The 26,963-nt window shown below is 39.5% G+C and overlaps 1 protein-coding gene across 2 annotated transcripts in view; it reads left to right on the forward strand.

Moving 5' to 3' along the window:
• The window catches only part of LOC140726749 (PC3-like endoprotease variant B), a 753,656-nt gene that overhangs the window by 334,190 nt on the left and 392,503 nt on the right, over positions 1-26,963 (forward strand). For both annotated transcript variants that reach the window (XM_073043532.1, XM_073043531.1), the window contains exon 6: positions 16,798-16,906. In XM_073043532.1, coding sequence (XP_072899633.1) covers positions 16,798-16,906 — 109 coding nt within the window. The remainder of the gene's footprint in view (positions 1-16,797; positions 16,907-26,963) is intronic.

Here is a 26,963-nt window from a genome sequence, read left to right on the forward strand (position 1 = left end):
TGCAGGTTTATTGGGGAAATCAGGATGGAAATGGATCTCAAGAGAGTGAGTTTGTTGAATGCCTATGAGATAGCTTTTTAGAACAGTTTGTCATTGAGCATACTAGGGAATCAGTTGTACTGGATTGGGTGTTATGTAATTAACCGGAGGTGATTAGGGAGCTGAAGGTAAAAGAACACTTAGGAGACAGTGACCACAATATGGTTGATTTCAACTTGAAATTTGATAGAGTGAAAGTAAAGTCTGATAGCAATATTTCAGTGGAGTAAGGGAAATTTCAGTGGTATGAGAGAGTAGTTGGCCAAAGTAAACTGGAAGGAGCTGCTGGCAGATATGAAAGCAGAGTAGCAATGTTGTGAGTTTCCATGAAAAAATGAGGAAGGTGCAGGATAGAACAATTACAAAAATGATGAAATCCTCAAATGGCAAAATAGTACAATCGTGGCTGACAAGGGAAGTCAAAGCTAATGTAAAAGCAAAAGAGTGGTCATACAACAAAGCATAAATAAGTAGTAAGACAAGATTGGGAAGCTTTTGAAACCCTACAGAAAGCAACTAAAAGAATCATTAGGAGGGAAAAGTTGAAATATGAAAGCAAAGTTAGCGAAAAATATCAAAGTGGATAGTAAAAGCTTTTTCAAGTATCTAAAAAGTAAAAGAGAGATGAGAGTGAATATAGGACCACTAGAAAATGAGGCTGGAGAAATAATAATGGGGAACAAAGAGATGGTAGATGAACAAAATGAGTATTTTGCATCAGTCATCACTGTGGAAGACATTAGAAGTGTGACAGAAGTGGAAGGGTGTGAGGGAAGAGAGGTTACTATTACAAGGGAGGAGGTGCTCAAAAAGCTGAAAGACCTAAGGCTACATAAGTCACCCGGACCAGATGAACTGCATGCACCTTAGGGTTCTGAAAGAGGTAGCGGTAGAGATTGTGGAGGCATTAACAATGAACTTTCAAAAGTCATTGGACTCTGGCGTGGTTGCAGAGGACTGGGAAATTGCAAATGTCATTCCACTCTTAGAGAAAGGAGGAAGGCAGCAGAAAGGAAGTTATAGACCAGTTAGCCTGACCTCAGTGGTTGGGAAGATGTTGGAATCAATTGTTGAGGATGAAGTTATGGAGTACTTGGAGTCACAGGATAAGATATGACAAAGTCAGCATAGTTTCCTTAAGGGAAAATCTTGCCTGACAAAACTGTTGGAATTATTTGAGGAGATTACAAGTAGGATAGATGAAGGGGATGCAGCGGATGTTGTATATCTGGACTTTCAGAAGGTCTTTGACAAGGTGCTACACATCAGGCTGCTTACCAAGTTAAGAGCTAGTTGTATTATAGGAGTATTATTGGCCTGGTTAGAGGATTGGCTGATTGGTAGGAGGTAGGAAATGAGAATAAAAGGATCCTTGTCTGGTTGGCTGCCAGTGAGTAGTGATGTTCCGTAAGGGTCAATGTTGGGATCACTTCTTGTTATGCTGTATATCAATGATTTGGATGATAGAATAGATAGTTTTGTTGCCAAGTTTGTAGATGATATGAAGTTGGTGGAGGGTTAGATAGTTTTGAGGAAACAAGTAGGCTGCAGAAGAACTTAGACAGATTAGGATAATGGGCAAGGGGGTGGCAAATGAAATACAATGTTGGAAAATGTATGGTCATGCACTTTGGAAATAGAAATAAATGTGCAGACTATTTTATAAACTGGGAGAAAATCCAAAAATATGAGGTGCAAAGGGACTTGGTAGTACTTGTGCACAACACCCTAAAGGTTAACTTGCAAGAAGAGTTGGTGGTGAGGAAGGCAAATGCAATATTAGTATTCATTTCAAGAGGTCTAGAATACAAGAGTGGGATGTGATGCTGAGGCTTTATAAAGCACTGGTTAGGCCTCACCTTGAGTATAGTGAACAGTTTTGGACAACTCATCTAAGAAAAGATGTGCTGTCCTTGGAGAGGGTCCAGAGGAGGTTCACAAGGATGATTCCAGGAATGAAAGGGTTATCATACAAAGAACATTTGATAGCTCTGGGTCTGTACTCTCAGAAATTTAGAAGGATGAGGGGGAATCTCATTGAAACCTTTCGAATGTTGAAAGACCTAGATAGAGCAGATGTGGAAAAAAATATTTCCCACGGTGGGGGAGTCTAGGACAAGAGGGCACAGCATAGAGGGGCTTCATTTAAAACAGAGATGTGGAGAAATTTCTTTAGCCAGAGGGTGCTGTCAGGCTCACTGGCCTGCCTTTTTTGGCTTGTTTTTGCAACCTTTTTTAAACAATAGCACCATATTATTTTCTCTTCAATCCTCCAGAACCTTTCCTGTGCCCAGAGATGAAGCAAATGTATCTGCAAGGACCTCCATAATTTATTTCCTAGCTTTCCACAGGGTCCAAAAATGCAGCAAGTCAGGGCTTGGAGATTTATCCATTTTAATTCACTTTAAGTCCTCCAATACCATGAAGAGAGAAGCTGGCCAAAGTTGATTAGAAGGGGTCACTAGCAGAGATGATGTCAGAATAGCAATGGCTAGTGTTCATAGGCTTTAACTTGGAAACATGGAAAGTGGGATTGATCGTGAATGTCTTGGGGGGTTTCAAGGTGTAGGGCACTCAGTTTACTTTCCTGAGAATCCTGAAGGGTCCAATGAACTTGGGTGCCAATTTCCTGGACTCCATTCGGCGAGGCAAATCCTGAGTCAACAGCCAGACCTGTTGTCCAGGCTGCAAAACGGGTTCCTGTCTTCTCTTGTGGTTAGCCTTTATTTCAGCCTTCCTGGTAGAAGCTAACAAAATCTCCCTTGCTCTAGCCCATCTCTCCTTGCAGCATCTTGCAAAGATGAGATCTTTGACCTGGAAAGGAACACGCACAGGTCCAGTTTATTGTCTGAAGGTGTCTGTTGAGGAAACACTACACCCACTTCAACAGCCGAAATGCCAACTTCCACAATAAAGGAAATGTCCAGGTTAGGTGCGACCAAAATGGGAGCTGTCGTGAACCACTATTTGAGCTCTGTGAAAGTAGCCTCTACCTCAGTAGCCCAAACAAAAGGGCCTGCTGATCTCTTAGTTAGTGCCGTCAGCAGAGCCACCACTGAGCTGAATTTTCTGATAAACTTCTGATAAAAGTTGGCAAATCCCAGGAATCTTTGGACTTGCTTCACACTGGATGCTAGTTGCCAATCTCTGACTAAGACTGTCCTGACATTGGACAGTCTTAGCGGTTCCCTAGGTGACTGCAACATTGGACATTTGGCCTGCAGGTGACCTGCTTCCCCGCAGTAAAAGCAGCAACCCTGACTCCAGTGCCAGGACCTCTCATTGGCAGAGAGTCTAGAGCAACCAATGTGCATAGGTTCAACTGGAACTTGAGCAGGCAATGGTCCAATGGTCATGGTCTGAGGTTGGGGAGTGGATCAACAATGCATTGAGGCCAGGCTTGGGCTAGGACTCTTCAACCTCATGATGTAGTCCCACTTACGATCATTGAAATAGATGGACCAGTCGTTGAGAGCCTTTATGTTCTCTGCTGGCTCTCCCAAGACTAGGGCATCCTTCAGTTTACCTCAGAGTCCATGGCGGTATAGTGTTGCCAAGGGCTCCCCATTCCAACCACTTTACTGGGCCAGGGTCCAAAATTCGATTGTGTAGTCTGCGGCTAAACATTCTCCCTCCCACCTCCCTGGGATGGCTGGAGCTCAAAGACTAATGAGCACTGGATGAGGAAGCCAAGGCAAGAGTCCGGATCACTGTCAAATCTCTCTGGGGTTGATAGATGTAATTGCTCTGGAGCAAGACCGACTAGTTCTCCCAGGTGACTTTGGTCTCCTCCTTGCAAAAGTTAACCAATGGCTAACTGGAGGTCGTGTATTTCCAGGCTTTGTCAGGAAATACCTTCACTGTGGCTGGTCGTGGGAGACGAAAAACTCAGAAACCCCGTTGGGTCCAAACTGGCTCAGACTATCTTGACCAGACTACCTTGGAACCAAATGCTGGAGTATCCAACTCTGTTTCAAACTGGATTGAGACTCTGAGCACAAAACAAACACTAGACAAAATCATGAAGTCGCTTATGATTGAACACCAAACCTCAGTTCAAGGGCTCCTTAAGTGTTCAATGCTTGGTGCCCAAGGTATGATTGTCAATTAACGGGACTGTTCTGAATCTTTAAAGTGACTGTGCCAGCTATCTAGATTCCAGAGAGTTGGAGCGTTCAAACCTTGAAAGTGTATTGTAACACATCCCAAAGAAGTATCCTAAAGGCAGGATGCAACCATGGCTGACAAGGGAAGCAAAGGGACTTGGGAGTCCTCATGCAGGATTCCTTTAAAGGTTAATTTGCAGGTTAAGTCACTGATAAAAAAAAAGTAAATGCAATGTTAGCATTCATTTCAAGATGACTGGAATACAAAAGTAAGATGTAATGCTAAAGCTTTATAAGACATTGGTCAGACCGCACTTGAGTATTATGAGCAGTTTTGGCCCCTTATGCAAGAAAGAATGTGCTGGCATTGGAGAGGGAACAGAGGAGGTTTATGAGAATGATTTTGAGAATGAAAGACTTAATATATGAGGAGTACTTGATGGCTCTGGGCCTGTACTTGCTGAACTTTCTAAGAAAGAGGGGTATCTCATTGAAACCTATCAAATATTGAAAGGCCTGGATAGAGTGGATGTGGAGAGAATGTTTCCTACAGTGGAAAAGCAATGGGCACAGCCTCAGAATTGAGGGAAATCCTGCTGCCATCAGGAAGAAAGTACAGGTGCCTCAGGACTCGCATCACCAAGTTCAGGAGCAGGTATTGGGCTCTTAAACCAAAGGGGATATCTTCACTCAACTTCACTTGCCGCATCATTTAATATTCACACAACCTATGGACCCACTTTCAATGACACTTCAACACATATTCTCAATATTTACTGATTATTTATAGATTATTATTATTTATTTATTTTTCTATTTGCACAGTTTGATGTATTTCACACATTGGTTGAACATCTAAGTTGGTGCCATCTTTCATTGATTCTGCTATGGATTTATTGAGTATGCCAGGAAAAAAATGAATCACAGGGTTCTATATTGTGACATATATGTACTTTGATAATACATTTACTTTGTACATTGAACTTAGAGATGTGGAGGAATTTCTTTAGCCAGAGGGTGTGAATCTGTGAACTCAGTACCACATATGGCAGTGAAGGCCAAGTCATTGGGTATATTTAAAGTGAAGTTTGATAGGTTCTCGATTATTCAGGATGTCAAAAGTTATGGGGAGAACGCAGGAGAATGGGTTTGAGAGAGATAATAAGTCAGTCATGGTAGAACGGTGGAACAGACATGATGGTTGAATGGCCTAATTCTGCTCCTTTGTCTTATGGTCTTATAGCTGCTCCCTGCTAATTCATGTGAGGTCCAAACCAACATCACTCATTTTCCCCCCATTTCTTTATAGTCCATTGTTCTCTCCAGGTAAAATCTGAAGAGAAATATTCATTAAAAATCACAACAATTTCTTTTCGATCCACAAAAATGGCCTCAATGAGCTACTCTCTCACTAGCCACTCTTTTAATCTTTAAATGACAGTGGAATCTCTTGGAATTTTGCTTAACCTTGCCTGCCAGATCCTTCTCATATCCTCTTTATGCCCTCCTAACCTCTCTCTTAAGTGTACTCCTACACATGTTGAAATTGTTAGAAGATTTGCTATTTCCCAATTGGTTTTGCACAGTGTATGCCTCCCTTTTTTCTAACCAGAACATCAACATCTTTTGTCAACCATGGTTCTCTAATACTGCCAGCCTTGCCCTTAACTGAACAGAAGCATGCATGCTCTGAACTCTTCACATCACACTTTTAAAGACTTCCCACATGGCTGATGCTCCTTTCCCTGAAAACAATCCCATCTAATCAACCACTGCAAGATCACACCTAAAAACTCCAAAGTAGTTCACATCATGGAATGGTCTGCTCTCTTTCTTGGACTGAAGTTCTGTTTCTGTTTTTTGGGGAATTGCTGTTGTTCTCCAATATATACCTACTCATTTGGCATGGTAGCATAAATACAACAAGGAAAACTGAATCTTGCAGAAAAAAAATTGTATAAGCTTCCCAAAAAATATTTTCTGGGTTTGAGTAAAAACACATTTGCAGAGAGATGTGTGAAATGCCTTGTAATTCTGGATGAAGTCTGGATTATTTGTAGTATTTTTCTTCCCATTGTACAGAGAGGAACCTGCTACATCTTCAATGCTATTTGTGTGCTGTCTGCTGGAGATGTGTTGGGTAAAATGCATTGCCCATTTAATGCACTTGGTCAAAATGTCAGGAAATTTCAAGCTGCCGCACAGTTCTACTAGCAGGTTAATGAAGCCAGCCAAATGATTTGATGAATTACAAACCTCAGAAACCAGCCCTTCAGTACACCATATGCATTGTGGCCACCAACTTTCCATCTATACTAATCTCATTTCCACCACTTGACCATTGACTTCATAGATTCTAGTGACCTCTCTGTCTGAAGCAATTGCTCAAGACAAACTTTCTCTGAAAGGGCTGCAGAAAACCAGCTAATACTGGTAGAGAACATTCTTCCTGTGTGCTGCAGGTGACTGTTGAGTCTAGATCCATCTCTCACAAATCTCCTCATTTAAGGAAAGATGGTAGTATATTGGAAGCAGCTCTGAGAAAGTTTACTAGCCTAATACTTCACTGGTGGACTGTTTCATGAAGAAAAGTTAGAGTTAAAGAGTGAGAAGAAGTTGATTGAAACACATTGATTCTTAAGGAATCTAGTATCTTCTATTGTGGGAGATCTAGAGTCACTATGGAAATAAGGGTTGGCTCTTTAAGAGAGAACCGAGCAAAAATATTTTACCCTCTGAATGTTTGGAATTCTTTTTCTCAAAGGAAAGTAAAATCACAGTCTTTGGACTTCTTATGGAAGTGGTAGGTGAATTTATGATAAGTAACGAGGCGAATAGTAACTGAGGGTCAGAGAGCTAATTCCAATCTGCCATGATTTTATTGATCGGCAGGCCAATCTTAAAAGGGTTACAACAGACAGACAGACAGACATACTTTATTGATCCCGAGGGAAATTGGGTTTCGTTACAGTCGCACCAACCAATAATAGTGTAGAAATATAGCAATATAAAAACGAGCCTTCATTCCTGTTGTATATGTTCTCATATTAACAGATTTCACCTTGATATGAATAGGAGCAACATTGGGGGGAAAATATAAGACACTCATCAGTTCATGGGAATTTCAAACCTTTAACGAGGGCCCATAATTTTAAGGTGATTGGAGGAAAGTGTGGGACGTGTGAGAGGTAATGTTTTACATCATGTTTGTGAGTGGAATGCACTTCACAGAGCGACAGAGCGGTGGTAGAGGCAGATACATTAGGAACAGTTAAGAAACTGCTAGATAGGCACATGAATGATAGGAAAATGGAGGACTATAAAGGAGTGAAGGTTTAGATTGATCTGAGAGTAGGTTAAAAAGTTGGCACAACATCATAGGCCAAAGGGCATGTATTAACTACACTGTACTATTCCATGTAACTGATCAAAATGGGAGAGGGGCATCAGGATCCCTGATCCTCCTTGGACTGTGCAGAACCCCGACAAATTAGCAGGAGCATATATCCTCCCAAACTCCATACTTGCCTGCTCTGTCGAGCTCCATGTGCTCCATCTGTGGCAGAATCTGGAGGTCCCACTCTGGTCTCACCTGCTGCCTCAGAATCCATACAACTGAAACAAATCATCCACAGACTCAAAGTATTGACTAAGGAAAGTGTAAGGCATGTATTGGGAGAAACATTTTATATGGAACTTCTTTCTAAGTACTAGTGTGCTGTAAACTTGGAAAAGTTGTTGATCGCTGCTTGTTCTGTTTGGAAGAAGCTAAGTGTAATAATATTAAGTCAGAGCAGAGTGGGCAAACCCTGAATCTGCTGCAGTGGGCAGTTCTACATATCCTCTGGCATGACCCCACAGAAAAACCCCATAAGGCATTGTCTGTCAGGAAATGGAAAGTTGTGCCCCAGTATTAACGTGTCTTTTGGGCAGCATGCTTCTGTTGCTGCCTTTGCTGGTTTTCTGCTCTTCTTCTTCATTCCATGATGCACAAGTGGACTTTCAAAGAGCTCCTGTTTTACCTTCAATAAAATTATTATTCACTGTGCAGGTTTCTCAAAGCTACCAATTTCCAACCCAGTCACCAACAATCCTCAAAGCATTCAGGGTCCCTCTAGATAACATATCTTGAGTTGGAAAGCGGATGATTGGATGCTCTAACTCCTGCTAAAAATCAGCATTCCCAAGTCAGTAAACACATGGTTTTTGGTAGATTTCTGAACCACAATTTAGTTGCTATCAAATGATTTTTTCAGAGCCTACCTGCTCTACAAGCTTAAACATGACACACATCCCACTGTGCTCTCCAATGTACTGAAGAGCAAGAGTCACACAAAAACTGTTTACCCAATAAATGAAAATAGAAAAAAATTGCATTTATTGTGTCAAGTTAGGCCCCATAGGGCCTCAGGGTAAGGCCAAAATATTTTCTTTTATTTACCTTGAGCATTTTGCATTTATTTTCGGAGCATGTCATAGAAGCTGAATGTGTTGTTGTTTCACTGTCATCTTATTGAGTCATCTTCATTATATTTTGCTAAACTCAACTTCATATCCTGGGCCAACTTGTAATTTTCTCTGGACCTCCCAGCAAACTAACAGTTAAAACCAATAATTACTTCCACTCCATAGTAGTTATTAAAGCTATATGATGGTGTAACCTCAGGGTCATCTCCCCACCCCCAACTCTGAAATAAAATTGTCTGCCAAGGAGTTTTAAAAAATGTACTGATTCTATTATTGCTGATACAAAATAGACAGCCACTAACATAATAAATCAGCAAGTAGTATCAAACATTCTCAGAGAATGAGGTGACAAATGCTGACATATAATCTGGTGAAGGCTTTAATGGCCTAATGGTTCCCCCTTCCCCAAAGGCTGATCTGTGAACTTGTATACGAAATATGTATGAAATATCCATTCAGTTCAAAAGACACAGAGAGGAGCTTGGGGTGCTGCACTTAAAGGGGTATGCTATTTCATCAGTTATTCAAATTGACTGCAACTAATTACTTCTCATTTACATCTCAATTAACCATAATTGTTAATTTGAAATTATCCCTTTACTGTACTTAAAAGAGCTTGTGGTAAATAATCTAATTTATACATTTTCTCATGATGTTATATTATAAAATCCAAAGCTTATGGTATCACACTCTGGTGTAAAATGGAACTTGCTTTCAACTTGTTCAGAGATGAATTCATCAATCATAACACTTCGGTTTGAAGCATTGTCTGCTTTAGCGATCGCTGTCATTGAAACGTAGCTGACAGTCTCACTTTTTTTTTATCTGGAATCTGAAATATATTTTATAACATTTCAAATTCAAAGTGGCAGAAAAGCCCTGTTTGTGTCATTCTGTAATTTAGACTTGCAATCGTTCTGCCTCTCTATATAAAAGTGATTCAATTTAAAAATGCTTTAGAACTTTCATAACAAATGACCATTTTTAAAATGAGCTTTTCAATTAAAGCTACTGTGCCAGAAATTGGGAATTCAAGCAACATATTAGGAGCACATGCTATGAAGGAAACCATGCAGGAATTTAAAAAAAAATCTTCCTTGTTTTGTTAGTTTAGATTCTGAAAGAAGCTTTTGTGTGTAAAGATGTAACTTGAGCCTTGGCCTGGAGCTATGCCCTGTGGTACACAGACTGCTGTTTCTGCCCCAGTACCAGTGTGAAAGAAACTAACAAGCCCTGTATCTCCAACCTGACACTGCCTTTTGTAAGAATTAATTTACTTTAACCATGGTGATAAAAAGATTCTTTGTGCCATTGCACAACAGATACTTAATGGAAAAGATCGAACTCTTGCTGATCATATTAAGAACTGTTTGAAAAATATGATGCTGGTTTTATTTCAGCCATCGAAGCCATATGTTGATGTAGTTCAGAATTGTCCGTTACATCTCTAAGTCCCATCTGTTTCTCTCTTGATGATTTTATTTATTAATACCTCCTAACCAGCTTCATTGACTATTGTGCCACACTAACAGAAGGAGAATTAAATTACTCATTCAGAGCTGGGGTAAATATTCATTTTGGCCTATGAGGCATTTTTCCCCTGTTTCTCTGAGAAAGTTCCAGAAAAAAACTACTCAGCATAGGTTACTTTGTTTGAAAAAAACGGCTATGTCAGGAGAGCTATTAGGCTGCTTATCTGTCTTTCTACTTTGGCACGTGAATACTCCCAGCTCAGCATGCCATGTGTCAAATCTATCACTTGATATGTCAGCAACCATAATTCCCTCTTTTGTCACCAATTTTGACCAAAGGATGAAAAATTGCTGTCACATGCTGGCAAAATTATTGTAGAAAAGGGCAAGCCTGTCTTCAGGTGTAAGCCAAGGTGAAACACGGGGAAACTCTCTTTAGATTCGGTCTGAGCTAAAAGAATATTGATCTGTATGCTGAAAATTGTTGATGCCTGGAAACAGGGGATGACAAATGGTGGCAAACAGAAAAAAATCAAGTCTCTCCAAGGACATTCCAGATGTACTGTGTTCACTGGAAGTTTAGTATTAGTAGAACTTACTTTCCCTGGCAGGAATTGAGCTTGGCTTCTGCCAAACATTTCATTTCTGCAGCTTTCCATTTCAAACTTATTTTCTCATTGCTTTCTTTGACTTGGTTTTATGTTAGTTTACTTTATGGTATGATGAAAGTGAAATCTACTGGATTAATTGGAATAACCACAGTAAAAAATGTTAAGCATTTATTTAATCGTAGTGCACATTTATTAAAAAGGAATGAAAATCTTTCTTCATTGTAAATTTGAGAACATTACATAGTGGGAGTTTTTAAATAAAATGCAAGTGATAATTAAAATGCAATGATTATACATTGCCACACTAAAATAATCAGGAACCATTATTGATTAATGATGCAGTAATCAAAATGCAATTATCCTCCTCCCAGGTTTATCCACTGTTTATTATTTTCAAAGCCATATACAGTATAATTTTACTTAATTTTGACCAGGTGCTTTCCATGTACTTAGACAATAGTATTTTGACTGTACTTGCATTATACAGATCTAATCTTACAGGATCGGAACCGTGGAAGTGATGTATCATGGGAATCTTGTGTTGATGCCCAAAATGTCAGTGAACAACCATTCAGCTATAAAATTTAGTAATGACTGCAGCTGTAATCAATTATGAATTGAATAACAAAAGCCAGCCTTTTTCTTTTAAATATTCTTCTGAAAAGTAGACATTAAAAATAATTGTCATATCTGAATGAAAGGGTTCTTAGCAAAAGGTGAAATTGTGGATGGCATAGTTGAAATATTGTTGTTGACAGGAGTTGGGGACATAATCAAGGGACTCCTGCACGATAGAAATGATTTAATTGCGGAGGGTAGTGGAGACGACAATGGATTATCCTTTACAGTAATGATGAATAATGGATTAATAGGCATTGGGTTTGGGGGAATTTTAGCTTGTATGATGATAAGCCTCTAAATTTGAGAACTGTCTGAATATTTTCTTCTGTGCACATTATTCTGACATTCTTATCTATTAATTAGCAAATTGCCTGTGGTATCATCTATAATGTACTGAAAGAGACACTGTTTTACAATAACAATGCTCTTTTAGCAGCTGCAATCAAGCTGGTGGATGGTTGTTCACTTGCAGAGAAAAAGGCAGCTGCCGGCCATAGAGTGGTCCTGCATTTGCTCATGGATGGGATTTGTTGCTGCTTTCCCTGATGTTGACCGCACCTATGTTACTGGGGAGCATTAACCTTCCTCCTTGGCACTTCCTGCCCATGGTCTCCCATGCTTTATTTCTGTCCAAAAGAGCTTCCAGGTGTGCAGAAACTCTTTCTGGTTGTTCATCCCTTCATGCAGATCTTGAAATCCAACATGCCTTCTCTGATATCTATACCATTGTTCTTCTGACCAATTCATCCTGAGCTCTGCAGTGACATGGACCATTGGTTACAGTTATTGATACCATCCCCTTCAAGGACAGCTGGTGTGAAATTTCTGAATTCACATTAGATTCAACTGGAATAAGAGTCCTGAAATTACTTATAGTTACTGCATTCTAATTCAGAGATTGCCAGATTTACTGAGGTAGACACATGCTTCAATAAAGTGCACGTGAAAATCTTGAGCAAATTGCAGTGGGACAAAATGGCGCCATTGAGCATACTATATACCATTGTAATTCATGAGTTGCAGACTCACAGCAGGGATTTGTTATATTACTTTATGTTTGGGCTAAATTGCTTTGTAGAAAAATTGCAGATGAAGTGATAATCTCTGAGGCAATGATATATTCTGGGAAGTGTATGAAAGCTTATCAATGCTTCTTTGCTTAGGAAGGAGCTCTTCTTATCAGGAGGAGCATCAAAAGATGCTCCTTTGTCTTAAATTAATCCTTTAACTCTGTTTTGGTCTTCATTTTTGTTTTCTTTAAATTCTGAACACTGTCACCCCTGTAAACTGTACAGCTGGCATTATGACTTGTGATTGATACATTTCCAGCCAACTGCATAATTGTTTAGTCTATTTAACAATACAATCAGCCCTTTGTGCAGCATCTCTTGAGCTTTATTGCAAAATGTCAGAGATCCCATGGTGACGTTTAATCTGCATCCAATTCCTGACCATGAGATAGTGCTATTCAAATATGTACTTAATCATCATTCCATCTATCATAAGGGATGCAATTGTACTTTTCACACCTATTATGAACTTATTGAATATATAGATAAATTCATCAATCTCACACTCCCATTGTGAAGATGAAGTTTCAAAACTAAATTGAAAGACTCTGAAAAAACCAGTGCTGGGATTACAATATGGATTTAGATCCATCGGACAGAGTATAGATACCCACACAGCCTATACAACGGCTGTGTTACCATGATCGTAACAACCTATCAAAGTTAACTATGCTGCTTATTCTCCTAGATGGCTCCAAAGGACATAATTTTGAGGGTGGCTACTACCAGTTCAAACTTGCCAGTGCTGGTTAACATCACAAGAATATTTTGTAAATGGAAATCATGGGAAGAAGTCATTTTACAGAGCTCGGCAACTAGCACGAATACATGCCAGAGCATATGGGAGCACCAAGACAGCGTTCCTAAATCTTACTCAGATTTGTCTTGGTAAATGAGGTGGGACAAATTCTTTATCCACTTTATGGGTGTCAGGAAAAAAGCTTCAAAAGTATACAGTGGCGAAGGGAGAAGGCAACAGTAAAGGGAGTGAAGCACTAATGTCCTACATATAACGACCTCATACATGTGGTCAATATCAAACCTCCTTTCCTTACTACACTACTGACTTCAGACACAACCCAATACTGAACACTATCACAGCTTACCCACCCTGTCAAACAGCTTTGTGACTTCACATACAGTATAATGGTCCACCACATCTTCACACAGTTACAGGTCCACCAAGTTTCATTCCCAGAATTCATAGTTTACAAATACTACCATCTCTTCAACAATGGTAAAGGCATCACCCAAGATCATTAACCAGTAAACTTCCCTTCATCTAGTGGAACAATGTTGGTAATGCTGGTGCAATAGATGACAGTATCATCTCACAACTTCAGCAACCCATATTCAGTATTCACCATAGATGCTATCTTTGTGGAGTTTACACATTTTCCCTGGGACACCATGGTTTCTCCCTGTGTGCTAAAGATTCTCCCATGTCCGAAAGGTGTGTTTGAAGGTTAATGAGCTTTGTTTAGCGGCAAAAACATCAAGAGGGAGAATTTTTGGGCATGAAAGAGAGGGGGGGATTTTATCAACTGAAGTGAAATATGGAGAACAGGAACAGGACTGATGGAATGCTTTGTCAGGAGCCAGCAAAGATACAATGGATTCAATATCTGCCAATGGGTCACCATTACAACAGGAATACCCTATACACAGATGAAATTCAGTTTATTCTCTGAGTCAGCATTGATTCCTTCTAAAAATTGCAACAACGTATTGGCTGGAGAAGGAATGTTTCGATCGTTGTATTTTTTCCGTGCATCTAGATGCTAGAAGGTCAGTTTTACAAAAGATAAGAGGACAATGCTTTTGATACTGTTACTCCTACACATTTTGCTCTTTATTTCCTAATAAATAAGCAATAATTTTATAACAATAGAGGGGAATAAACAGCTGTTGTTTTTGGACCAAGACTCTTCATCAAAAGGCAACTGCAGTCCTGTTCAATCTGCTTCACTAATATTTCATTAATGTAGAAACATAAATGCCTTATAAGCCTTTCATTTGAGTCAGGCTTTGAGAAATATTTTGAATCATTTCTACACATTCTAAAGAACAAATTATTCTCATTAACACCATCATTATTGCTATTGTTGTTTATGACTTATTGTTAAAAGTCAATTAACTTTGAAGTTAGCAGTTCACAAGGAAAATCTTTGTGTGGCTTCACTAGAAAGATCAATTTTTAAACAAAGGAAGGATACAATCTTGTGTTTTGCTAGCATTCTCCTGCAATAATTTTGCTTGAGTCATGGAAGGATGTTGGATGTTATAGGCCTTAAGTGGAATCCTCTTGAGTTGAGTTTTCAGACACACAAGATTGAAGACATGTAAATTTAGAGCCATCTTACACGTTCATGGGCTTTTCCTGTGGCAGGTGCATGGAATTCTCCACTGTTTAGCTGCCATTATTAAGCACCTGGCCTGACAAAATCTGACAGAATTTGTTGGAAGGACTACAACTACTCTATTTATATAAACTTAAGGATCAAAGGGCATGCGATTTTCTCCCTTTGTACACTCCATCACTTTATCTGTTACAATTTTTAAGAGGAATAATCTGGTACACTAAATAAAAGCAGATGTTATAAGCCTCTGAATGTGTTTATTATAATCCTTTTAATATAATTAAAATGAACATAATAAAGACATATTACTGTTAAAGTAATTCTTAATAGTTGCCTGGTAATGCAGTAATTTGATGCATCAACACACCAAACCACAGAATGGTAGGTCGTGTGCTCTCCTGGGATTTCTCAGTGATGCTCTGTCTCAGCTGGAGGAAAATACTTTCTAATTGTTGTACTCTGAAGACAGTTTATTACATTGTGATTGTGTTTTTCTTCCAAAGCGTAAGAATATAACTCATCTTGTAGAAATTGAAACATTTTGCCATTTTACCTAAAGGTTTCAGAATTTTCTGGTGTCTTTTCTGGCATTCCACTGTAACTCCAGCAAGTGTTTAACGTAACCACCAGTAAGAAAATCTATATAGCTATATGCTGTTTCTCCTGAAGTCCAATAGTCTCCACCTCTGTACTATAAGAACAACTGCAGAATACAAGGCCAAAGTATTTCAAACCTTGCATTTCTCATTATCTTACAATAGGAAGTTATTTGTCCCATCGAGACTAGGTTTGATCTTAGGGCATTTTCACCAGTCACATCCCCCCATTCATTTCCCAATAACCTCTTCTGTCTTGCCTGCTCACCAGCTCACCCTGGATGCTCTTGCCAACCATCTACACCAGGGGCAATATGCAATAGCCAATTAACTTATCAACACATGTTTGGGTTGTGGGAGGAAACCAGAATCTAGAGAGCAAACCCCTGATGTCACAGTGACAATGTAGAATAACTCAAAAGGGTTCTCTTCCTAAACACCTTGGAGAATTCATTCTTGTAAAATTAATTTCTAAAGGAATTTTGTTGCATTTTTTGAAATTACTTAAGTGCAACAAAAACATGTACCAATGTTTTCTGGTTGCATTCCAAGATATTGTGATTAAATTTAAAAAAACAATAGCATTATTTTGCTGGGATCTATTTTGTTCACATTGCAACTGGAACCTGAAGGACTGGGAAGCAATATTCCCGCCCATCACAACTGTGTCTATCCAGGTTCATATGAAAGAGCCTCCATTGCAACAAGATAATGCAGCCAGACAGTAAAAGCCTTTCATAACTCATTTACTACTGGATGTGCTGCCAGCGTTTATGTCCAGCCCCAGCTCAGATCTCACTGGTTTTGTACAGTAGCTGAAGTTAAAATAAAAGGCAACATACCATTGGCCTTTTATTTTCCTGGTTTGGCTGCAAGAATTCGTGAAATGAAATTCCAAAGCAGTCATCTGCTGCCTGCATGTATATTTCACATTATAGACCATAACATTTTTGTTTTTAAAAAAAAAAGAAAATAATTTTGTTGATTTCACTATTGCTTTAATGACTTTCAAAAAGTGTTTTCTTTTTGTATTGCTGTTTTTCTCTAACCAGGGTTTTTATAAGCCATTTTTAATATATCCATCTTTCATTCATCATTCTTTCTTATTTGCTGTGTTGCGCAATACAAAAATTATGCTTGTTGATTTGTAATGTGTTTGGTGCCTTGGATAGGGAATACAAGTTTGTATTTGTTTTGCAAAAACCTGGTGTAATATTACATCAATCCTGGCAGAACACAAGCAGAATATTAGATAAACTTTCTTTGATGGCAGGCTGAGTGCCATTCTATTTTACATCAGTTTCATTTCAAGCACGTTGAGATCTGATTGCCTCAGGGAGATCTTAGTTTTGTTCAAAGAAACCATGTTTGCAATTCTTGGCATCTCCTTTCAGATTCTCTGAGCTCTGGCAATGCACAGCTTTTGTAGGACTCAGTTATTATTTTTCTTTGCAGTTCAACTCTGGCCAGACCCCTGGACCAAAAGGATTTGACATTAATGTGATGCCAGCTTGGAAGAAAAATATAACTGGCGCTGGAGTAGTTGTGACAATCATAGATGATGGTGAGTAATCCTCCTTTTTAAAGTGCAGCCACTTGGATTGAGAACTTATCTTTTTTTTTCTCCAAACTAAATGCTTATTGCCTAGTTAACGATTAAAGAAGGAAATGCTGAAATAGTCATCAGTAGAGTATTTTATTAGTAATAGCTGCTCAGTATTGTGATTATTGTAAAGTATAATGGTTTAATATGTGTCTATAAAATGTTTGTGAACATTCAAACAAATGTATAATAGACTTTAACCCAAGGTGTAGCCCAATTGCAAAATAGATGTGTGTGTCAGTGATAATGAACCTGAATCAGGTTCTGCTTTCCATGAAGTTTATTTAGAAGGGAATATCCCTCATATTTTACATAATAGATGACCATTTCAGAATTCAGAAAGGTTTTGTTACAACTGTAACTATAGTTGTTATAATCCAAATTCTGTTCATGCATGAAGTATGATGTTCATTATCATCCTTTTCCTTTATTATAATTTCTGTGAACACTTCCTATTAACTTGTAATTACAAAAGATTTTGCGGATGCTGGAAATCCAGTGCAAAACACACTGTAGGAACTCAGAAAATCAAGCAGCATCTTATTCCTCTCCAAGGATGTTGCCTGACCTGTTGAGTTGCCGTTAATTTTGGTTGTCTGCATTGGGCATAAAATATGAAATGGAATAGCTATAGAGAACTGCATGTATTATTACAAAATATGATACCATAGCTAATGTTCAGGTAAGTCATACGAGGTACTCTCTAAACGCCATGTACACCTCATTCACAATGCATATACAAGTATAGGTCATAGACAAATTGCCAGCCAATTTAAATAATCAAAAGCAAATTCCATGTTCAAAACCTGGCAAATGAAAGAGCATTTTGTTTTATTTTCCCCAACTTGCTCAGAATTCAATGAAGGCACAAGTACTGTTGTAGGAAGAGTTCTCTTCTGTTTAGTAACTTCAAAACATTAAATTAGTTCAAAGGAAGACTCAGAGAGTCCGAAAACAAGTGTGACTTAGTCTTTACTTTAAGTGAGACGTGCATGTATCACATGGTAGCGTGATGACATATGCAATTAATGTATTTTTACATATAACCTACAATTAATTATTTAAATGAACAAGAATGCTTAATCAACCAATATACCAACAAGATTACTCAAATATTATTGAAATATTAAATACATAGCAAATTCTTCCTCAAGTTTCTTTACTTTAAACTTATGCTTCCAATTTTTAGGTAAATCTGCTAAGGGGAAAGTATTTTTTTCACTAACTATCCTTCCTGTGCCTCTCAGAAGTTTGTATATCTCATTTAGATTCTTCCTCCCCAGCCACCAGCAATCACTAAGGAAAATAATCTCTCCTCATAAGTGAAATGCTCTATCTCATTGTACTCCTCACATCCTTCTTATACCTATCCATTACATTGAAATTATACCATTCATAAGATTCTGTAATGGGACTGAATACTTCTTAGCTGAAAGATCTCTGCCACAGGTTCATTTTCTGAGAAATTTCCAGCATTTTCAGAACTCTTGCTTTACCCTTCCAGATGAGAGAAGGATTTGGAACCAGATTTAACTAACTCATGGAAGAACATATACAGCAATGTATACTTTGTATTCAGTTGAACTCTCAAGCCTTCTAATTTTCAGAGCAGAAAAAAACAGCATACTGGAAGCATGTAGCAGGTCACATCTCGCTGGGAACAGAGACAATGTAATTGGTCAAGGACCCTTCATCATCAGAGTTGGAAATGTGAAAATGAAAGCATGTTTATATTTTAGACAGGAAGCTGGAGACAACAGAGAAAATATCTGATGAGCCCAAAATGTTAACTCTTCCTATCCCTCCCGTCTGATGCTGCTTGACAGGCTTTGTGCTTCTAGAATTCTCTGTTCTTGTTCCAGGTTTCCAGCATCTGCAGTTTTTCTTTGTTCCGTTTTATAGAGGAACCCAGATTGGAGTGTTTTTATGATTTGCAGGGTCCAAGAGCTGGAGCTCCCTGCACGACACATCAAGGAAACTTAGAAAACCTGGGCACAGGTGAAATTTGTGAATAGTATGATTCTATAACGTACACTTTCAAAAAGGAAATGTGTAGTGTAGTTTAAGTGTTTAATAGATGTACGATATATGAACACTGGTAAGCTATGTTGTCCAGTTTCACGTATAGTCTGTAGCTGCCATGTGCTCTGCTCATTATTTAGCAAAACTTAGGCTCACCATCAATAGATATGCAACAACAGTGGAAGAAGGCAGCTCACTTCTCAAGAACAATTAGAGATGAAGATTAAATGCAAGCCATGCGAACAATTCCTTCAACCATAAACAAAATAGTTAAATAAGATCAGGAGTAATTGTTTGAAAATTCACAAACCTAAGATATATTGATAGCATCCAGATGCTGTTTGTTTATAGAAAGAAAAAACTGATGAGTGCACAAAATCTGAAAACAAATAATTACTTCCAGTAAGAATGATGGGTGTTTAGGTCAAGGCATTTAATTGGAAACAGGACAGTAAAGCAATCTTCAGTCAGTGAAAAAGAAACTCTTCCAATCTTACACAAAATGTTGAGGATTTTTTTTTCCATTTTACATTGAGATTGTGATAGCCTAGTACTTGGAGATTTTCATAACTTTGATAATACTTATTTAATGATTTGTACTCCTTCACATTTTACTTCTGGTGTGTAAAGTCATGATAAAAAACAGAATAGCTTGAAATAGTCAGCAGGTCAGGCAGCAGCTATGAAGAGAAAAGTAGAGTTAGTAATTCAGGTCAACAATCTTTCGACTGTATTTTTAAAATTCTTTAGTTGTTATTGTTACATAATTCTGGTGGAAGGTCATTGACGAACTGTCATCTGTTTCCCTCTCCACACTTACTGCTTGACCATCGGAGATTTTTGATTTCAGAATTTTGATGATTGCAGTTTTTTTCCCCACAAATACATTTTAATTATAATTCTTTGTTTTGTTTTACTCTTTGCAGTCTATTTTCTTTTATAAAAGTGCTTGCATATGGCAGGAAGTATTTTCTAAGCATTCCAATATTTTCCTAACTTATCTTCATAAACTTCAGAAATGTGACTGGAACCTTTGTACAAATGATAATATAAATCAAAGCAGAAGATGTCAGTGTTTTTGCAATTTCCTTTTGGTCAGTAGAATAAGAAACCAGATGGCCTTGGCACGCTGAATGAGCTTTTCATCTTCATCTTTTTTTCAAAATCATAAAATAAATTTAACTTACAAAAATGTTAGTGTTTAGGTTTCCCATTGCTGTATAATGCAATCTGTTTTATATTGGTTTACCTACAGCAAAAGAACGTATATAGGGGAGCCAGCATTTCTTTAAAAGTTATGGGTGGACAGTTAGAATCCTGAATGACTAAAAAGCATGAAACTCTCAGATATTGCGTAACCTATAATAAAAATTAATCACTTAATACATCATTAGTAATATGAAAAGGTATTGCATTACTTTCATGGCGTTTGTCACATTGCCAGAAAATATTTCATTTCTTTCGGTCTCCTTCACATCCATTTAACATTTTTTTCCCCTAACAAAACCCAAAAGATGAGTATCTTTTATTTAAAATTTGTAGTTTAAGCAAAGCAAAGGTACAGTACATAAAGAATCTGAATATTTATGTAAAGGTATGATATTTGTAAAATCCCCACAGTGCAATTTTAAAAGCAAACATGTTAGTATTTTATTGAACTTTTTGGTTCTTTGTTTTAAAAAAGTAACCTGCTTGTTTAAAGTCTTTCAATGGTGAAAGGTATTTCACATTAATATTTTAATTAGAAATATTACGCACCTATTTTAACTAGTTTATATTGTTTGCGGTGGTTATTCAATTGTAGTGGTCCCACCTATAATAGCGGGAACAAAGAGCAGAGTTTTATTTTTGCTAAAAGCCAGATGTCTGGAAAGAGCTATTATTAAAGACATGCAGCAGGAACTTTGAATTCAGATGTGGATGTTCGGATGACCAGTGAGGCAGCTGTTAGGGAGTGCTTCCGCCAACATTGGAAAAATATCTGCAGGCATTCAGTGGACAGATGCCAAAGAATTAAATGCTGGCAAAGAAAGATCACAGTCTCCGTCAGGGGCAATGAAGATTGCAAGTGAAATATAGCACAAATAAAAAATACAAATCAGTGCAGTGGAACAAACATGCGGCAGCTGCTCATAAAGGATTCCTGCAAAATTCTAAAGCTACCAAATGCTTTGGCAATCAAACCTGAACACGGATACCAAATTAAAACACCATCATCAATACAAGAAGACTATCAGTAGCTGTGAATGTTGCTAAGAGTATAAATAGAGTGTTATAGGACATCTCCAATGCAGGAAAAGACCTGTAGTCCTTTGACTAAAGCAAAAGTTTCAGCATGACCGGGCAACTTTTAAATAAAGAGCTCAATTCTCTCCAGACTTCCGAACTACACAAAGCTTTAGCTGTCAGGTAACAAAATAGGGGAGCAAGTAAGAAAAACAGATCAATAGCTCCAGCTATCTTCTTAAAGGGTAAGAACAGCAGATTTAAAGGGCAAGCACTTGAGAAGTTAAGGTTAAAGGGTTGCAGGAGAGAAGAAATAAGATGAAAGAGAACACCTGTGGGAAGCAGCTGACCAATAGGACCTTCTGAGACAAGTCCTGATGAACAAGAGTACCCAAAAGAAGGAAAAAGTAAAACAACACTCCTGAGAGAAGCAGAAATTAAATGTGGGCTCCAGATAGAAACAAACTTAAAAGCAGACACCTGGGATTACTTAAAGGTGACAGGGAAGAAATGAAGCAAGTGGAAACAGCTGAGCGACATAACCAAGGTGGAGAGTATGAGTCAGCTTACTATTAGATGTTCACAGATGAGAGACCCAGATGCAACTTCAGAATGAAGACATACAAAACTATCTGCTAATCTCTAACTTTAAAGAGAGATCCATAGACTTAGAAGGCAAAGAACAAGAACTTAAGAAGTCTGATTGAGGTGTGGAGATTTTTGAAAGAGAGCAGATGGTGTTAGATGGAGCATGTGACTTCTTTAAGCTGAGTGATTAGGCTACAGAAGTGCCATACCTTGAGAGTAAACACTCACAGATTGAATCAGTCTGCTACAAGTGGAGAGACAAGTGATGCGTGAATTCAACCTGATGATCCTAGGTGTCCGTAATTTACTAAAGGAAGCAAAGTAGAAAGCTCTGCCAAACTGTCCCAGACTCTGGAGTGAAAGAAGTCAGGTGTTTAGCACTCAAGTAATAATGGGACCATGGTGGAGAAGACAATTATTAAAGAAGAACTTTGCTAGGCAATGATTCCAGTCCCGTGTCAAAGACTGATTGTAGAGGATGGCAGACTCTTTGGAATGTGGACAGTTATGTAAATTATAAGGGCAGTCAATACCTGCTGATTGATGAACTATTTCTTGGCCTTGATCTGTTTCAAGCAGTAGGCATCAAAGAAGGTTTAGAAAGAATACTGTGGGGCCAAAAAATGAAATAGATGATAGTTGTCAAGGTTAGAATAAATGAATAAAGAATTAAATGGAGAATCGGACCCTTAGAAGTGCATTCGTTCAGTATTCTGAATCTGAGCAACATTCTGCACTCTTTATTTGCAGTATATAGGAAAATGAATAAATACACTGATATCAACCTGAGGTTGTAAATTATTTTCTGGCAGCAATATTTTCATCATGCATAATTGGCAGGGATATCAGATTAGCTTTGTTTGTCACATGTACATTGAAACACAGTGAAGAGCATTGTTTTGTGTCAAATCAAATCAGCAAAGATTGTTCAGGGCAGCCTGCATGTGTCACTATGCTTTCGGCACCAACTTAGCACACCCATGTTGTTGCATGAATGAAGCCACCACAGAAAGGTGCTGCTAGATACAAAGCAGATTTCTTATTCGACAAAACAAGGTGTACAGCAGGTATCATATGGAGATGCTATTGGTGAATGGTCTCGCTGACCCGATGTGGGGCTCAGTATTTATGTGTGAAACATCAAAGGACAATTCCATATTTACAAAAGTATGGACAATGCTTTCTTTGAAACTACACAGAAACTTCACACCTCCATATTCACACGCACACCACAGACATCCAAATGAATTTTAATCAGCATTGTCTAGTCTGAGATTGACGGCTTTTAGGAACCCATCGTTCAGAGCTGCACTCCAACTTAAATCCACAATACACTTTCAGATGTGAAGACTGGCGGCCCAAGTCATTTGCTAAATGTAAATGTGCTAAACCAAAAATTGTTCGAACAACCCACAACTCACCAACCCTAATATATACATAGAGACATAGAAAACCTACAGCACAATACAGGCCCTTTGGCCCACAAAGTTGTGCCGAGCATGTCCCTACCTCAGAAATTACTAGGTTTACCAAAAGCCCTCTGTTTTACTAAGCTCCATGTACCTATCTAAAGCCTCTTAAAAGACCCTACTGTATCTGCCTCCACCACCACTGCCAGCAGCCCATTCCAAGTACTCACCACTCTCTGAGTAAAAAAACTTACCTCTGACATCTCCTCTGTACCTACTCCCCAGCACCTTAAACATGTGTCTTCTTGTGGCAACCATTTCAGCCCTGGGAAAAAGCCTCTAACTATCCAAACGATCAATGCCTCTCATCATCTTGTACACCTCTGTCAGGTCACCACTCATCCTCCTTCGCCCCAAGGAGAAAAGGCCAAGTTCACTCAACCTATTCTCATAAGGCATGCTCCCCAATCCAGGCAATATCCTTGTAAATATCCTCTGCACCCTTTCTGTGGCTTCCACATCCTTCCTGTAGTGAGGCGACCAGAACTGAGCACAGTACTCCAAGTGGGGTCTGACCAGGGTCCTATACAGTTGTAACATTTCCCCTCGGCTCTTAAACCCAATTCTACGGTTGATGAAGGCCAAAACACCATATGCCTACTTAACCACAGTGTCAACCTGTGCAGCTGCTTTGAGCGTCCTATGGACTCGGACCCCAAGATCCCTCTGATCCTCCACACTGTCAAGAGTCTTACCATTAATACTATATTCTGCCATCATATTTGACCTACTAAAATGAACCACTTCACACTTATCTGGGTTGAACTCCATCTGCCACTTCTCAGCCCAGTTTAGCATCCTATCAATGTCCCGCTGTAACCTCTGACAGCCCTCCACACTATTCAGAACACGTCCAACCTTTGCGTCATCAGCAAATTTACTAACACATACCTCCACTTCTTCATCCAGGTAATTTATAAAAATCACAAAGGGTAAGGGTCACAGAGCAGATCCCTGAGGCACTCCACTGGTGACTGACTTCCATGCAGAATATGACCCATCTACAACCATTGTTTGCCTTCTGTGGGCAAGCCAGTTCTGGATCCACAAAGCAATGTCACCTCGTATCCCATGCCGCCTTACTTTCTCAGTAAGCTTTGCATGGGGTACCTTATCAAATGCCTTGCAGAAATCCATATACACTACATCTACTGCTCTTCCTTCATCAATGTGTTTAGTCACATCCTCAAAAAATTCAATCAGGCTTATAAGGCACGATGTGCTCTTGACAAAGCCGTGCTGACTATTCCTAATCATATTATACCTCTCCAAATGTTCATAAATCTTGCCTCTCAGGATCTTCTCCATGAACTTACCAACCACTGAGGTAAGAATCACTGGTCTATAATTTCCTGGGCTATCTCAACTCTCTTTCTTGAATAAAGGAACAACATTCGCAACCCTCCAATCGTCCGGAACATCTCCCGTCTCCATTGATGATGCAGAGATCATTGCCAGTGGCTCAGCAATCTCCTCCCTTGCCTCCCACAGTAGCCTGGGGTACATTTCATCCAGTCCCAGCGACTTATCCAACTTGACGCTTTCCAAAAGCTACTTGGAAGAGGCCTTCTCATGGCCCCTTCTGGCTCTCCTAATTTTCTTCTTAAGCTCCTTCCTAGTAGCCTTATATTCTTCTAGATCTCTAACATTAACGAGCTCGCTGAACCTTTTGTAGGCTTTTCTTTTCTTCTTGACTAGATTTATTACAGCCTTTGTACACCACGGTTCCTGCACTCTACCATAACTTCCCTGTCTCATTTGAATGTACCTATACAGAACTCTACACAAATATCCCCTGAATATTTGTCACATTTCTTCCATACTTTTCCCTGAGAACATCTGTTTCCAATTTAAGCCTCCAATTTCCTGCCTGATAGCCTCAAAATTCCCCTTACTCCAATTAAACACTTTTCTAACTTGTCTGTTCCTATCTCTCTCCAATGCTATGATAAAGGAGACAGAATTATGATCACTATCTCCAAAATGCTCTCCCACTGAGAGATTTGACACCTGACCAGGTTTCTAAATGACAATAAACTGAATCTGAATCTGAAGGACAGCCTCTCCTCTTGTAGGCTTATCTACATACTGTGTCAAGAAACCTTCCTGAACACTACTAACAAAATCCACCCCATCTAAACCCCTTGCTCTAGGGAAATGCCAATCGATATTTGGGAAATTAAAATCTCCCTTCATGACAACCCTGTTATTATTACTCATTTCCAGGATCTGTTTCCCTATCTGCTCCTCGATATCCCTGTTACTATTGGGCAGCCTATAAAAACACTCAGTAAAGTTATTGACCCCTTCCTGTTCCTAACCTCCACCCACAGAGACTCTGTAGACAATACCTCCATGGCGTCCATCTTTCCTACAGTCGTGACACTACCTCTGATCTATAGTGCCACACCCCCACCTCTTTTGCCTCCCTCCCTGTCCTTTCTGAAACATCTAAAACCCGGCACTTGAAGTAACCATTCCTGTCCCTGAGCCATCCAAGTCTCTGTAATGGCTACCACATCATAGCTCCAAGTACTGATCCACACTCTAAGCTCATCCGTTTTGTTGACAACACTCCTTGCATTAAAATAGACACATCTCAAGCCTTCTGTCTGAGTGCAACCCTTCTCTATCACCCTCCTATCCTCCCTCTCGCATTGTCTACAAGCTTTCTGTTTGTGAGCTAACATCCTCTTCCGCAGTCTCTTCAGTTTGGTTTCCACCCCCCAACAATTCTAGTTTAAACTCTCCCCAGTAGCCTTAGCAAACCTTCCCACCAGGATATTGGTCCCCCTGGGATTCAAGTGCAACCCATCCTTATTGTACAGGTCACACCTGCCCCAAAAGAGGTCCCAATGATCCAGAAATCTGAATCCCTGCTCCCTGCTCCACTCCCTCAGCCACACATTTATCCTCCACCTCATTCTATTCCTATTCTCACTGTCGCTTGGCACAGGCAGTAATCCCGAGATTACTACCTTTGCGGTCCTTCTTCTCAGCTCCCTTCCTAACTCCCTATATTCTCCTTTCAGGACGTCTTCCCTTTTCCTACCTATGTCATTGGTACCTATATGTACCACGACCTCTGGCTCCTCACCCTCCCACTTCAGGATATCTTGGACATGATCTGAAACATCCTGGACCCTGGCACCTGGGAGGCAATCTACCATCCGAGTTTCTTTCCTGCATCCACAGAATTGCCTGTCTGACCCCCTAACCAGAGTTCCCTATCACTACTGCCTTCCTCTTCCCTTCTCTGCCCTTCTGAGCCACAGGGTCAGACTCTGTGCCAGAGGCGCGGCCACTGTCGCTTCCCCCAGGTAGGCTGTTACCCCCAACAGTACTCAAACAGGAGTACTTATTGTCAAGGGATACAGCCACAGGGGTACTCTCTAGTACATGAATCTTCCCATGGCCCTGGTGTGACCACCTGTCTGTAACTCCTCTCTATCACCTCCTCGCTCTCCCTGACCAGCCGAAGGTCATCGAGCTGAATCTCCAGTTCCCTAACTCGGTCCCTCAGGAGCTGCAGCTCGACACACCTGGTGCAGGTATGGCCAACGGGAGGCTGGGAGACTCCAGGTCCCCCAAATCTGACACCAAGCACAGAAAACTGGCCTCACACACATACTTCCTACCTCATCTAGTCCCATTACTGCCTAAGCCAGTTGAGCCAAAGCCCTACCACTCCGCTGCCTCTCACTCTGCTGCCC

The sequence above is a fragment of the Hemitrygon akajei genome, chromosome 4, assembly GCF_048418815.1.
Source record: "Hemitrygon akajei chromosome 4, sHemAka1.3, whole genome shotgun sequence".
NCBI classification, from domain to species: domain Eukaryota; kingdom Metazoa; phylum Chordata; class Chondrichthyes; order Myliobatiformes; family Dasyatidae; genus Hemitrygon; species Hemitrygon akajei.